General features: G+C 37.4%; 1 protein-coding gene across 1 annotated transcript in view; it reads right to left on the reverse strand.

Moving 5' to 3' along the window:
* Positions 1-6,294: 6,294 nt before the first annotated feature.
* Positions 6,295-14,953, reverse strand: part of LOC103508736 (E3 ubiquitin-protein ligase RBBP6) — a 22,848-nt gene continuing 14,189 nt past the window's right edge. Inside the window, exons 10-14 of the mRNA XM_026823255.1 lie at positions 13,975-14,047; positions 13,316-13,564; positions 12,765-12,974; positions 11,914-12,108; positions 6,295-7,068 (exon numbers count right to left, since the gene is read on the reverse strand). Coding sequence (XP_026679056.1) covers positions 6,612-7,068; positions 11,914-12,108; positions 12,765-12,974; positions 13,316-13,564; positions 13,975-14,047 — 1,184 coding nt within the window. The 3' untranslated portion in view covers positions 6,295-6,611. The remainder of the gene's footprint in view (positions 7,069-11,913; positions 12,109-12,764; positions 12,975-13,315; positions 13,565-13,974; positions 14,048-14,953) is intronic.

The raw sequence follows: 14,953 nt of genomic DNA on the forward strand, positions 1-14,953 counted from the left end.
GTACCTGACACATAGTAAAAGGTAAGAATCCAAGAGGACATGTAATATTAGTCAATACCCATAACCCATAAATACAGATATTTCTCTCTGATAATATTTGGTATTTTATTCTATTCCTAACCAAACTTGTTGGTGTAGTAAAAAAAAACCTTTGGGAAAAAATGCTTATTATATAAACTTCTCTGATAATAATATACACAATACAATCAATACCCATAACCCATAAATACAGATATTTCTCTCTGATAATATTTGGTATTTTATTCTATTCCTAACCAAACTTGTTGGTGTAGTCATGTGGTGGTTACCTCGATGGACTTCGGATATGGAGGTTGGTGGTTCCTAGAGAAAAAGTACCTGACACATAGTAAAAGGTAAGAATCCAAGAGGACATGTAATATTTAAAAAAAAATCTAAATTTTAATCAATAAGTTTATTGGGAATACTTTATTATTAATGTGTCAAAAAATTTAAACTCTAGTCATCTTAAATCCATTTAAAAAGCGGATTGTAAATTTTCATTAAATTTAAAACCCAAGCTCAAGCTAGAGACAGAAAAGGATAACAAAGTTGCATAAAAAAAAGGCACAGAAAGCAAAGAAATATAACTATAATCTAAGAACATTTTCCTCATTTAGGATTGCAATTAGGTAAACTGCGAATACGGCACAGAAAGCAAAGAAATATAACTATAATCTAAGAACATTTTCCTCATTTAGGATTGCAATTAGGTAAACTGCGAATACAAGAACATGAAAATTATAAAAAAAAAAAGTTATAAAACGAGGAAGGCAATTCAAATTACACACAGTCTACTTTTTTAATAAGGGTAAGTTTGCAAAACGGGAAAGTGTTATAAAACGAGGAAGGCAATTCAAATTACACACAGTCTACTTTTTTAATAAGGGTAAGTTTGCAAAACGGGAAAGTCTCGGGGAAAAAGTCCCAAGGATAAATACGGTTGAATATTACAAGCTAAAGAAACAAAATGGTAAAATAACATGGAATATGAACAAGGTAAAAAAACATGTAGGTAATATGAATACAAATTATTCTGCACATAATGCGATGTGTGGGTTACTTTTTCCTTCTAAATAGTTTTGTATAGGGGATTAAACTGAATAAGAACTCAATTTACAAGAAAAAAATTATAATGAATAAAATAAAAATGATAAAAATCGTGGGTACATCTGGGATATGATAATCAATAAAGACAATATAATAAAAACCAATTTAAAAAGAAAGTAAAAAACATCAATGATTAAAATGAACATTTTTAATCATAGAAACATCATCATCGTAGGTAGATTGGAATAGAAAGTAAGCAGATATGAAACACAAAGATTTTTTTACGTGAAAAAGTAAAAGAGCTTTCAATTTCTGTTCGACCTCAAGGGATGGGAAACCATTTTCATTAGGAAAATATATAAAACAAAGGCAGATGAAAACAAAATATTGTGTATGACGCAAGTAATTAAAAATGAAAGCCATGGCGTCAGAACGGGAGGAAAGAAAGCTTCCAAAGCTGCAAAGATGGATTGGATATTAATGGAAAAAAAGTGGAAAAATAGAAGTAAAAACATGAAACAATTTTGTTAATGCTCCTATTCAATACAGTACGTGAAAAAGTAAAAGAGCTTTCATTTCTGTTCGACCTCAAGGGGATGGGAAACCATTTTCATTAGGAAAATATATAAAACAAAGGCAGAGATGAAAACAAAATATTGTGTATGACGCAAGTAATTAAAAATGAAAGCCATAGCGTCAGAGGAAACGGGAGAAAAGAAAGCTTCCAAGGACGCAAAGATGGATTGGATATTAATGGAAAAAAAGTGGAAAAGTAGAAGTAAAAACATGAAACAATTTTGTTAATGCTCCTATTCAATACAGATTAACAAAGAAACAGAAGGGATATAAAATACAATAAAAATATAATTGATAAAATATACAGCGTGTAACAAAAGTCTGAAGCCAACTGTTTGAGGGGGAGTAGAGCATAAAAAGGGTTCTGAACTAATGAACTGAACTCCACTGACACTAATTAAGTAATTACCTAAAAATATTTGTTAAAATTACATATTTAACTAATATATAGGCTTTTAGACTTTTGGCACATCCTGTATGAAAGATACAAAGAAATAATGGAAATTGGCAACAGAGCTCTAATGCCTAGAACAATTGACAACACTGTCTGTGCTAGAACAAGCAAATCTCTTAGTCACAAATAAATATAAGGTGTAAAATAAAACATCTATAAATTTGTAAAATTGCGACCTAGTGTTCACAAGGCAGACGCGCTTCCCTAGAAGCTCAGTAGGCTAAGGAGCGCTTCTTAGATTGTGTTTTAAGGCAACTCATTCCAGTGTAACAGGACTCCTTAGAAGGCAACTTATTAATGGGACTCCTTCGTCCCCATAAAATTCTCACTTCACATAACATGGACTTTTTATGCTCTATGCTCGCTAATAAACTCGACATATTTCACGTTTATGTTTTAATGCTCTTTAACACGTGAGCATATTATGCTTAATAATAAAAAGAGTAAAATGAAAACTGCCAATTATGATTCAGCAGAAAAAATAGTAAAAGAGCGACGAAGAGGAAAAGCCATCTGACTGAAAAATTGCTGAGATTTGTTAAAATTACATATTTAACTAATATATTGGCTTTTAGACTTTTGGCACATCCTGTATGAAAGATACAAAGAAATAATGGAAATTGGCAACAGAGCTCTAAGTAATGCCTAGAATAATTGACAACACTGCCTGTGCTAGAACAAGCAAATCTCTTAGTCACAAATAAATCCAAGGTGTAAAATAAAACATCTATAAATTTGTAAAATCGCGACTTAGTGTTCACAAGGCAGACGCGCTTCCCTAGAAGCTCAGTAGGCTAAGGAGCGCTTCTTGGATTGTGTTTTAAGGCAACTCATTCCAGTGTAACAGGACTCCTTAGAAGGCAACTTATTAATGGGACTCCTTCGTCCCCATAAAATTCTCACTTCACATAACATGGACTTTTTATGCTCTATGCTCGCTAATAAACTCGACATATTTCACGTTTATATTTTAATGCTCTTCAACACGTGAGCATATTATGCTTAATAATAAAAAGAGTAAAATGAAAACTGCCAATTATGATTCAGCAGAAAAAATAGTAAAAGAGCGACGAAGAGGAAAAGCCATCTGACTGAAAAATTGCTGAGAGACGAGGAAGAAGGGAGAGGGAGGCAAAGAGAAAGAGGGAAGGTAGGGCGAGGAGAGAGAGGGAGAGAGAGAGGAGGGGAAAGGGAGATGGAGCGAGAGTCATTCTGCTTTCATAAACAGAGAGAAAAAACTTGCAAAATCCGTCCTTTTTTTTTCCCGTGCTAAAATAACACAAAATGGGTATAGTGAAAAAAATGAAACTTCAGGTAATGTTCTTGTTTATAATATGAATGATTTGATATGAGCTTTCGCTGAAAACAGTTTTGAAAGGAAAAAAGGGGGGGGAGAAAAATAGAACCAGGGAGAATTAAAGAGGGAGGGAAAAAGAGATACAGGGGGATTTCGAGAAAAGGGGGGAAAAGGGAACTGGACAAGGGGGAGGGGAAAATGAGGGAAAGAAGAGAGGACACAGAAAGCCATTGAGAGGGAAAGAGGGAGGGAGAGAGGAAAGAGAGGTTTGGATACAAATTTTAAGTAAGTTGAATAATTTGGAATAGTCAATTGTAAATATTCACCTCTATCTAATCACTACTAATCAGTCACATGAATAAAATAAGAAGGGTAACAATCAAACAAAAGTAATTATTTATGAACAAGGTTTACAACATCAAATGGCATCACTTAAAAAAAAAGCTACATCAATTGACCGATTTCCAGCAAAATGTGCCTACTTAAATAAATGGAATCACTTAAAAAAAAAACAAAAAAAAAATACATGTACCTACTCGTAAATTAATAAAAAGCTTAACTCCATAGACAAAAAGCCCACCCTGAGGCTTAGGTGTAGGGGCAAACAGCCCTAAAGGATGGGTTAAGCTTATACGAATCTACATCAACAAAGTCAAACAAAATGCCTGAACAGGGTTTATGCGCTTTTCCCGGAATGAAATTCCATGACTGTTCCAGAAAATTAGGGGGCAAAGATACTTAAAAATCAGTAAGATTACCCCTTCATTTAAATAAAATATGCAATATGCAGAACGTCAAGGAATATGAGTATGAGGGGGAATGTGAAGCAGGCCGTTTTTCGGAAAAAACTTGATATTTAATTTGAATTTTTTAATTTTTGACTGGGTGGCAAATTGCATAACTTTTCCAGGTTTTCTTTAAATTTTCACGATTTTCCATGACTTTTTGGTCGATTTTCGGATTCCATGACTTTTCCAGGTCGTGTACGTATAGAAACCCTGTACATAGTACAAAGTAGGTAAAACGTATAATGGCAAAAGAAGGTGTATGGCTGTATGCTATTAGAATTTTCAAGTATGCAGTAAACGAAGTTTATAATTCCGTTGCCATTTTATACGACTAGCAATTTCCACCCCCTCATTTTATGTATCTTTCATTCTCCTCTCTTGCTCTCTCTTTCTTTTCTCACTCTCTCTTTCCTTCACATATAGGTAGGTAGATACCTTCCTTTCCTATATTAGAACAAAACCATTGCTTTGAGACTAAAATTTATTATATTTACCTAATATGAGTAATAAATGCTAATGATTTAATTGAATAAATAAATAAAACTTATATAAAAAATAGAGGAAATAATTAGATAAGCGAGAAAAATATTTTTTCATCACTAATTATTTTTTCCCCTTGGGGGGAAAAATCGTATTAATTCCTTAAAATTAATATCACAAATCTAAAATTATCTACTTAAAATCAATTAAGAAAATATCACAGAAAATTGTATAAAAAAAAATCACAAATAATTGTATAGAAAAAGGTTATAAAATCACAGCTCTAGTCACTGTTATAGTTAGGGTTCTTTGTTACATTTTACCCCTCACGTGGGATCTTGGACGAAGAAAGTTAATACCCCTGGATTGAGGGGAAAAATAGCGCGACCTCAAGATACGTCCATTGAAAATAGACACTGCTTCAGGTCAATGGTCGGTAAATGTACATAATACTCCGGTCAACCAGCGTACAGGGTCTGGTGGGGGAACTGGGGGGTTGACTACGGTTTGTGACGGGCCATGTAATATTGACCAGAGACCATCTGGAAAAAGACTCCCACGGTGGAAAAAAATAATAGAGAAAAGGTTTGTTTTTTTAGGTAAGAAGTTTTCTTAAAAAAAAAAAAATAAAAATAAGAGATAAAATTTGACAAATAAGTCAAGAAAAAAAAAAAAAATAAAAAATAGCGAAATCTACTTACTGGTCAACAGAAGGAACAACGAAATTGCCGTCAGTAGTTAACAGAGCGCCGTGGACTTTGGGTCCATCCACTGGGACCATAAAACTGCGCGGTATACCAGTCGCCTTCTTTAGATCAATCCTTTCCTGAAAATTAATATGTACTGTGAAATTATCAGCACACACGAAAAACGAAGTATTGTCACCGAAAGAAGTAGAGAAACAGATAGATATGTACAGGTTTGCAAAACAAAAAGTCCAGTTTTACAGTCACAATAAAATAAAAGGTAATTAAACTTTTGATTTGACCTTGTAAAAAATGTAAATCATTTTAACATTAGCATAAAAAAACATTCGGACTGTGTAAACTGAGCATTAATAATGACAAACACTGATGTTATTACATTGTACAATCATTTTAAACTTTGAACATATAAACAATACCTATTTATTTATGTGCGAAAAAGACCAAGAGAAGGAGAGAAGAGACGAAAATGTCAACCAGCTCGGTTACTTTTCATTCACCAGATAAGAAGTGGTGTATAAATCTTATAGTATCTATAAAGGTAGCTTAACTCCATACACAAAAAGCCCACTCTGAGGCTTATGTGTTACGGATGGGTTAAGCTTATACAAATCTATAAAGGTAACGTAATATGTAACGTAACATAGTTATGTAGTGTTCTCGTACATGGTTATTTGAAAAGTGAAATCTTTCTCCGTAATCCCAAAGTTTTAGAAGAAAAAAAAAAATAAGAAATACTGTAAACTTGTCTCGATCAACCTAACAGATTTATCTCTATTATCTAACAATAATATTGTCGTTGTGTCATCAAAATCCACACTCGAATCGGAAGATACTTTGAAGCACCGAACCAAGAGAAATACATTCTTAGAAGAAAAAAAAATTAAGAAATACTGTAAACTTGTCTCGATCAACCTAACAGATTTATCTCTATTCTCTAACAATAATATTGTCGTTGTGTCATCAAAATCCACACTCGAATCGGAAGATACTTTGAAGTACCGAACCAAAAGAAATACATTCTTTCCTTATTATGGGATAAGGAAAGTGAAAACCATAATATCTTTTTCCGTTAATGCGCTTTAACTATGTGTTAAAATATAATACTTTTAAAAGTTATGATACCACAAGTCTAAGCTATATGAAGAATATCCATTTTTCTTATTTTTCCAATGAAAAATATCAAAATATTTCACGTCAAACTATTCTAAAATATTTTTTCAAATACATAGTTCACAACACATCTAAACTAAAAGAGGGGGCAACCAGAATATAAATAGTATTTGAAGAGATAGCCTTTTCCTATTTAAATAGGGTAGGCGCCTTACAAGTAATCCTAAAATACACAAAGATGCATAAAATCGGAAGAATAGGAATAAATACCTGTCTCCACCCTGGTTGAACGGCGGGCCGCCGTGCCGCTCAAAGTACCCGTCGTCTCTGAATCTTCCGCCTCTTCTGCCTCGGCCGCCACGCCACGGGCGACCGCCGCGCGGCCCGAACTCCCTATCGCGCATATTTGGCGGGCGGTCACGGAAATCGCCGCCCCGGTCGTTGAGTCTTGAAAATTCCCGGTGCGGCGGAAAGTCGCGGTCCCCGCTACGAGCACGATACTCGGAGCGGTCCCGGTCAGGCGCCGCGGGCTCGTAGTAGGAACCCGCTGGTGGTATGGGCGGCCCGGGCGAGTAATCCTTGCGATATCTGAAACAGGGAGGTTGAAAGGTTGTTGTTGGTGTTTACAGATGCGACAGTTGACAATTAAGTCGTTTTTTCCCTACCATCCCAATATTTCCTACGATATCAATGCCAGCTTCCGTGGCACGACATTTACACAGATGGCTGGCGTTCATCGGAACTTTTAAAGAACATAAGTGCCAAGCAATTGTGGCCGGGTAGAAGGCGAAATTTTGCTACCGATGCTTTTCTTGCTGTGACTTCGGCCGTAGCGACTGCTGTAGGCCGCCTCGCGGTCTGGTCGCTCCTTGTACGGGTAGGGGGAGTGCGAACGCGACCTGTGGGAGGGAGGACGGAGAAAAGAACATGTCAAAAATAATGGAAATATTGAGAGGGATTTATTTTTATTTTTATTAGAATTCAAATTTTATAGCTTGCGTTAGGCTCCTAACAATGATTGGTCAAAGAGGATGGATGACAGAGCTCCTTAAGAACCCCTTGAGACCCTTAAAAAAAAAAAAAAAAAAAAAAAAAAAAAAAAAAACTCGTTAAGGAAAAGGGCAAATTGCAAAAATGCCCTTAACGCTCCGAATTCCCTCTCTTCCCTCCCTAACTTTGCTCCCCTCTCCCTTTTCACACCCTCATGGAGGCAGGAGAGGGGGTGGTGTTATTGTGGGAGCAATAGGTGAGGAGGGGTAGGAAGAGAAGGAGTAGAAGAAAGAGAAAGAGGAAGGAAGAAAAGGAGGAGGAGGAGGAGGAGGAGGAGGAGAAGAAGGAAGAGTAGGATAAGAAGAAGAGAAGAAAAAAGAGGAGAAGAAGGTGCAAATGGGGAAAATGCAGGATGAGGAGAAAGTGTTATTGAAAGAGGAGGAGGAGAAAAAGAAAAGAAACTGAAGAAAGAAGAGGAAGAAAGGGAGGAGTTTTTAGGAGGAAGAGGTCGAGGAGAAGGAGGAGGACGAGCAGAAGAGGAGAAGGAAAAAGAAAAGCAATCACTGAGATTCCTCTGTCGCCAAATATTGCTCCAATGGGGCCCTCAATCCCCCCCATTTCCCATTCATCATCAGGACCCCATTTGGAAATGTCCGAAAGTTCGGAAACTTACACCGGTTCTTCTTCTTCCCCTCCTGGAAAAACTTTTTTTTTTCTTTTGAGTTATAGGACCTTCTAAATCTTCTTTGAAGTAAAAATTGGTACCTAGGATCTTTTGTTTGAAATACAGGAGGCTTTCTATCAAAATTTTATTATTTCTGAACCATACCTACCTACGTATCAATTTGATTCGGAAAATTTGACACATCCACTGATTGAACGAACAATGAGAATTGCAAGTTCTACATCGATGACAAAAAAAAAAAAAAAAAAAAAAAAAAAAAAAAAAAAAAAAAAAAAAAAAAAAAAACACACAAAAAACACAAAAAAAAATCTCATGAAATTCCTTTAGTCCAAAAATCCTACACGAAAACGCCAAAATTCTGAAAAAAAAAAAGACAGAAAAAATACCCCGACTAAACGGGAAAAACTTCCCAGTGTGACAGAATTCCCAGAAAAAAAAAAGCCACACTTGAAGCAAAGGGCCGGGTAATGCATGAATATTTTTTCAGTAATTAATCCAAGTTAATAGAGTCTTTGCAGCCTTTTGTCTCTTTATCTTATGTGCTTTTTTTCACAGAGTCTGTATAATAAATGGAGAAGGGACTGAAAAAGGTTCTTTTTTTCTGCCTGGAAGAAAAAAAATTGAAGGGCATAATTTTTTTTTCGCATGCCAGATCTCATATTTTTTTATTCCTTCATTTTTCAGGGCTCCGTCTCAAGGAAAACCTGTGGACCGGGAAAACTTTTTTTAAGCCCCTTGTGTACTTTCAAGGGGCTTAAAGTCCCTTGATATCTGTCTCTCTGTTGTCAACTTGTACTTCCACTACTTACACTACCTGGACAAAAAGCAGGCATTTAGTAATGCCCTGATATCCCCAAGAATGTTGTGAAAAAGGCCCTGCTTAACCACAAATAAATCATGATTTGACTAGATTTCGTTTCCAAAAGATTGATCCTTTTTCTTGCAAATTTTCCAGCACATTTCGTCAGGCTCCATTTATGAAAACGGTCCCAGATTTTTCTCTCTTCCCTCACACACTTGAGTCAGAAATTATAAACATAAGACCAGAAAAATGAGTACTTATCCTCACTGCTGTACTGACTTTTCCAAAATAGGTAGGTTGTCCTCAATCCTGCGGCGATTTGAAGTGTTATTATATTAATAAGTAGGTACCACACTGTGAAAAAAAAAGGAAAGTAAAAAGCTTCATTGAAGGTGCTTTCACCCTCTGCTTTTCCTCTTCATTTTAAAATTATTCTGACACCTTTTTATTTCCAGGTAAAATGGAAGATTTTTTTTTTTTTTTTTTTTTTTTTTAAAAAACTTTTGGGGAACTCTAAGGTTTCAAATTCGATGTTCTTCACAGGCGTTGAACAATTTTGGGAAACCAATTTTTATGAAAATCGGAAAAACCTTTCAAAAGTTATGGTGAAAATGATATAGGTAAAAGAAGAAGAAGGAAAAAAAGAAACAGATTTCGTCCTCCCATGAGTCTCCTTCCTGGATCCCTATCCCTACACTTCGTACTTCCCTACAGGCTCCCCAAACAAGAGAACAATGTCACCAAGAGTTATTTCCCCACCCATAAATCCAACCGCAATAGCTATAAAAGTGTCACCCTTACTGCTTTAGCGGAAACTGAGTGGCAAAATGCCTTTCAGCCAAACCATCAGGCGAAAGGGAAAAAAGAAGACGTTCCAAAAAGAGCTCGAAATTAATTCTCTCAAAAGCGGCGCTAACAACCCTTCCCCACTACCCCTCCTTACTGCCATTTCCCTTGTCCCCTTCTTTCTATTTCTACTCCTTCTTTCTCATCCTACTCCTCCTCCTACTCCAGTTCCTTCTTCTTCCACTACTACCTCTTCATCTTTTTATTATTTCCCTTACCCATTAACTTCTTTTTCTTCTTTTTTCTTTATCGTCTCCTTCTTCTTCTTCTTCTTCTTCTTCTTCTTCTTCTTCTTCTTCTTCTTCTTCTTCTTCTTATTCTTCTTCTTCTTCTTCTCATTCCCCTCCTCTTCTCTTTCTTATTCTTCCCTTCTATACCTCCTCTTTTTTTTCCTTTGACCTCCTTCTTTTAATCTTCCTCGTCCTCCCTCTCCTCCATCCTCTTCTCTTCCTCCACTTCTTCTTTTCCCCATTTTCTTATCCTCTAAATGACTCACTCCTCTTCTTCTTTATTCTCTCTTGTATCCCTTCTTCTTCCTCTTCTCCCTTATCTTCCTTCTCCGCCTTCTTCTCTTCCTCTCCCTCCCCTCTTCGTCTTTCACACCCCCCTCTTTTGACAAAAGAAACGCATCTGTCTGAACTTCCTACTTCCCCTGTACGTTTTCCATCAAAGACATTTCGACTGCCGCCTTCCAGCCACGGAATCAAACTGTGGGGGAGACTTTTTCAATTTTCCAAATCGCAAAAAAGATGTAGGTATAAGTATGTAGAATTTTACGATTTTCTGAAAATGCATTGGGGTGTAAGTACGTCTTGAGTAAGATACGGAAATTTGTGCGTGGGAGTCCCTTTAGAATTTTAGGTCTTGTAAAGAGAGCCAAAGAAAATATTGCTAAATGAAATGAATGGAAACTCTTTCTAAGTTCTCCTTAAGTGGGAAAAAAGTTTTGGTGTGCCTAAAAGTGCCCTGTATCGAAGCAAAAAAATCTGGTGTGAACATCACACGACTTTCTATTACATTAAGTCGGACAGTTCTAAAAGTTTCACCATTCGATTCCGCGTGAAATTAAAAAGGTATAAAGCCAGCCTAGTTAGCTTAGTTGGTAGTGCGTCTGCCTTGTGAGCGCTAGGCCGCGGGTTCGATTCCCGCCCGGGGTAGGAACCCGCCGGTGGTATGGGCGGCCCGGGCGAGTAATCCTTGCGATACCTGAAACAGGGAGGTTGGAAGGTTGTTGTTGGTGTTTACAGATGCGACAATTGACAATTAAGTCGTTTTTTCCCTACCATCCCAATATTTGCTACGATATCAATGCTAGCTTCCGTGGCACGACATTTACACAGATGGCTGGCGTTCATCGGAACTTTTAAAGAACATAAGTGCCAAGCAATTGTGGCCGGGTAGAAGGCGAAATTTTGCTACCGATGCTTTTCTTGGTAAGTGAAAAAATCTGGTGTGAACATCACACGACTTTCTATTACATTTGAGTATCGAACCCGCAACTTCTAAACTGTAAGTCAGAGAGTGCTAAAAGTAGCACCATTCGATTCCGCGTGAAAAATCAGGGATCACCTATTCACTTGCTTAATTGGTAACGGTTCACAAATAAAAGGGAAATTTGTTGACACAGGGAAGTATCGAACCCGCAACTTCTCAACTGTAAGTCAGAGAGTAAAAGTAGCACCATTCGATTCCGCGTGAAAAATCACATGGGATTAACTATTCACTTGCTCATTTGGTAACGGTTCACGAATAAAAGAGACCTATGTTATTAGGCATAAGATAAGGTGATTTTACGAGATTCTTTTTTTTTTTACCGGACACTTCTTTTTTAAGCCATTCATTTTGTTTTCTATTGACGGGGTTTGGTTGTAGAAGGACTTAAAATTTAGTGTTAGGCATGAGATAAGGTGATTTTACAAGAGATTCCTTTTTTTACCGGACACTTCTTTTTTAAGCCATTCATTTTGTTTTCTATTGACGGGGTTTGGTTGTAGAAGGACTTAAAATTTAGTAAATTTTATTTATTTGTTTTACAGTATGTGTGAAAAGGTTTACGTCTAGTACAAGGGGAATGAAGGTTTCGTGCCGCTCAGGCGGAAATTGGACTTACCTGGGCGGGGGACTCCTCGATCGTCGCCTAGCGTGGTAAGGCGGGGACCTGAACTCGTCACGCGGGGGACTATAGTTGTCCCGCGGACTGAAACCACCGTCCCGGGGGCGACTGTGACTTCGGCCGTAGCGACTGCTGTAGGCCGCCTCGCGATCTGGTCGCTCCTTGTACGGGTAGGGGGAGTGTGAACGCGACCTGTGTGAGGGAGGACGGAGAAAAGAACATGTCAAAAATATTGGAAATATTGAGAGGGATTTATTTTTATTAGAATTCAAATTTTATAGCTTGCGTTAGGCTCCTAACAATGATTGGTCAAAGAGGATGGATGAAAGAGCTCCTTCAAAACCCCTTGAGACCCTTAAATAAGAAAAAAAAAAAAAAAAAAAAACTCGTTCAGGATAAAAAAAGGCCCAAAACTTTCAATTTCAAGAAAGAGCAACTGAAAATCTCTTCCAATCAAACTCATCCCTTAATATTAAAAAGAGAGTTTTTCATCGAAGTTTTTTAGGAAGAGACAAGGTATAGGTACTTTTGATGTCTAAAACTGGAGAAAAAACTTTCCCTATCAGTGCTTAAGAACTTCCCTCTTAGCGACATAATATTGAGTTGTATACTTGAAGGAATCTTCCCTCATTTTTCAACAAAGAGTAACTGAAAATCTCGTCCAATCAAACTCATCCGTCAATATTAAAAAGAGAGTTCATCGAAGTTTTTTTAGGAAGAGACAAGGTATAGGTACGTTTGATGTCTAAATCTGGAGAAAAAAACTTTCCCTATCAGTGCTTAAGAACTTCCCTCTTAGCGACATAATATTGAGTTGTATACTTGAAGGAATCTTCCCTCATTTTTACCTGGAATAACTGGGACGTCCATATTTCATCGGGCTCCTGGATCTGGACCTAGACCGAGATGATCTCATCCGCTTTCTAGACCGGGACCGGGATCGAGACCCCGACCTCTGGATTGGAGAACGACTGCGTGACCGCGAAGACCGGGAGCGGGGGGACCGTTTGGATTTCTTGCCCGGCTTGGGCGAGAGCGAGCGACTTGACTTCTTGGCTCTGTTAACAAAAAAGGATTATTTGTTGAGGTTTACTAATCTTTAGTTACTTTATTGGTCAGGTTTATACATATTAGACATCCTATGTAATGACATTATTGCTTACCGTAACCGTAATATGCTTCTCAAATTCGGACTTTAGGTACTTAATTTCTGTGAGATAGGCATAGGGCAAGGTACATTCTCAAATCCTGAGATTTTTTGTGTGAGCTTCTCAACTTTCGGCCCAAGGAATTTTTATCTACCCTTTATAAAGAACCTCACTATAGCACTATACCCTTTATAAGTTTTTTTTTTACGGAGGGAATCGAACCCACAACACCTGAGTGTCCCAACCCTTACCTAGACACACTTCTGCTTCTCCGCGAGCCCGCACTTCTTGACCGGGACCTAGACCGGGAACCCGCCTTGGCCTTCTTCTTTTTCTTCTTATCCGGGGACACACTCCCGCCGGGAGATCGACTGTATGATTTGGACCGGGAAGTAGGTCCCGGCTTGGTCGCGTTGGCCGGTCCCGGTCCGTGGTGTTTCTTGTGCTCGTCCATCTTGTCCATGATCTGGTTGAACACGGAGAGCGTGTCGTCGATCACTCTGTGGAAGTGTGGACATGATAGGTTATTTTCCCCCTTTTTTTTTCCTTAAAGAAGTTTACTTGTGTTCGTAGAATTCGTATAAGCTTAAGTAAAGGTGTGTCCACTCAAAGTAGTTTTATTTATCAATTCTCATAAGAACTACTATTATTATTTATTTTCAAAAAAAAAAAAAAAAAAAAAAAAAGTTTTTTATCAATTCTCATAAGAACTACTATTATTATTTATTTTCAAAAAAAAAAAAAAAAAAAAAAAAAGGTTTTATAGAGGGAATTGTAACTGCCAAGGTCTTATCGTCCCGAAATCGGAAGAGAAGGAAGAAGTATTGTTTATAATGGCTGTACTTTTTAACCCTTTGAGAAAATCACTTCATTGTGGTAGCTGTATTTGTTAACCCTTTGAGTCACTTACCCTGAAGGTATGTCGGGACGTCTGTAGCGGGAATCTCGCTCATATCTGTCGTCCTCATAACGTCTTCTTGAATCTGTAACAATCACATGGAGAGTTAATCAAAATGATGATGATGTAAGATTAGATTATTATTTTCTATTATTAAAGTGATTAGAAAGTATTGCAATTGGTTCCCCCCCCCCTCAAACAAAATTTTACTTTACTTTTAAAATAAATTTCTTTACAGATGAAAAATCGAAGGAAAATTACAGGAAAGATAGGTAGGTACAACAGGAAAAACAAAAAGAAAAACAAAATTACAGGAAATCAAGAAAATCAACAAGCTCAGGGGGGAAACCACAGGTCAACAATTGGTAATGCTAGGAAGGTAAGAGGAAAAACACAATTCGTAACAGGAAAAAACAAACCAGAAAAAGGATCAAGAGCACGAGGGATCAAAGAGCAGGAATTTCCAAAAAAAAAAAAAAAAAAAAAAAAAAAATGTTTAGTTGTTGTTATTATCAGAGACGTGAAAATAAAGTGGTAAGTCGGAGAGTGTGTTATTTGGAACTAAATCGACTACTACTAAAGACCTAACCTAACCTAACCTAAACGATTAGGTACTCTTGTATCTTTTTCTTCTTCCTCCTCTCCTTTTTCCGTGTTGAGCCTCTCAAAATCAGCCCTGCTTTAGATTGACATTTGGTTTTGGCTACAATTTTTTTACGGGTGGATGCCAAATTGCCGATGCCCTTCGCACGTAATCTTTAATCGCACTGAAGCCCTGGGATTTCTTTAGATTTTTTTCTTCACACGTGGTCCCACGTCAGCCCTCGTCATCCCACGTCACGTCAGCCTAGTCTGTTTTCAGCTTAAGTCTGGCTAGAAAATTTACGTCCTGGCCGGGATTTGAACCCAGCACTTCCGGGTTGAGAGCCAATGCTCTTGACCACTTGGCCACAGAGGTGGGCTACCTAGCTACGCTATAAATTGTAGGTGG

Source organism: Diaphorina citri, unplaced genomic scaffold (genome assembly GCF_000475195.1).
Source record: "Diaphorina citri unplaced genomic scaffold, Diaci psyllid genome assembly version 1.1 scaffold429, whole genome shotgun sequence".
Classification (NCBI taxonomy): domain Eukaryota; kingdom Metazoa; phylum Arthropoda; class Insecta; order Hemiptera; family Psyllidae; genus Diaphorina; species Diaphorina citri.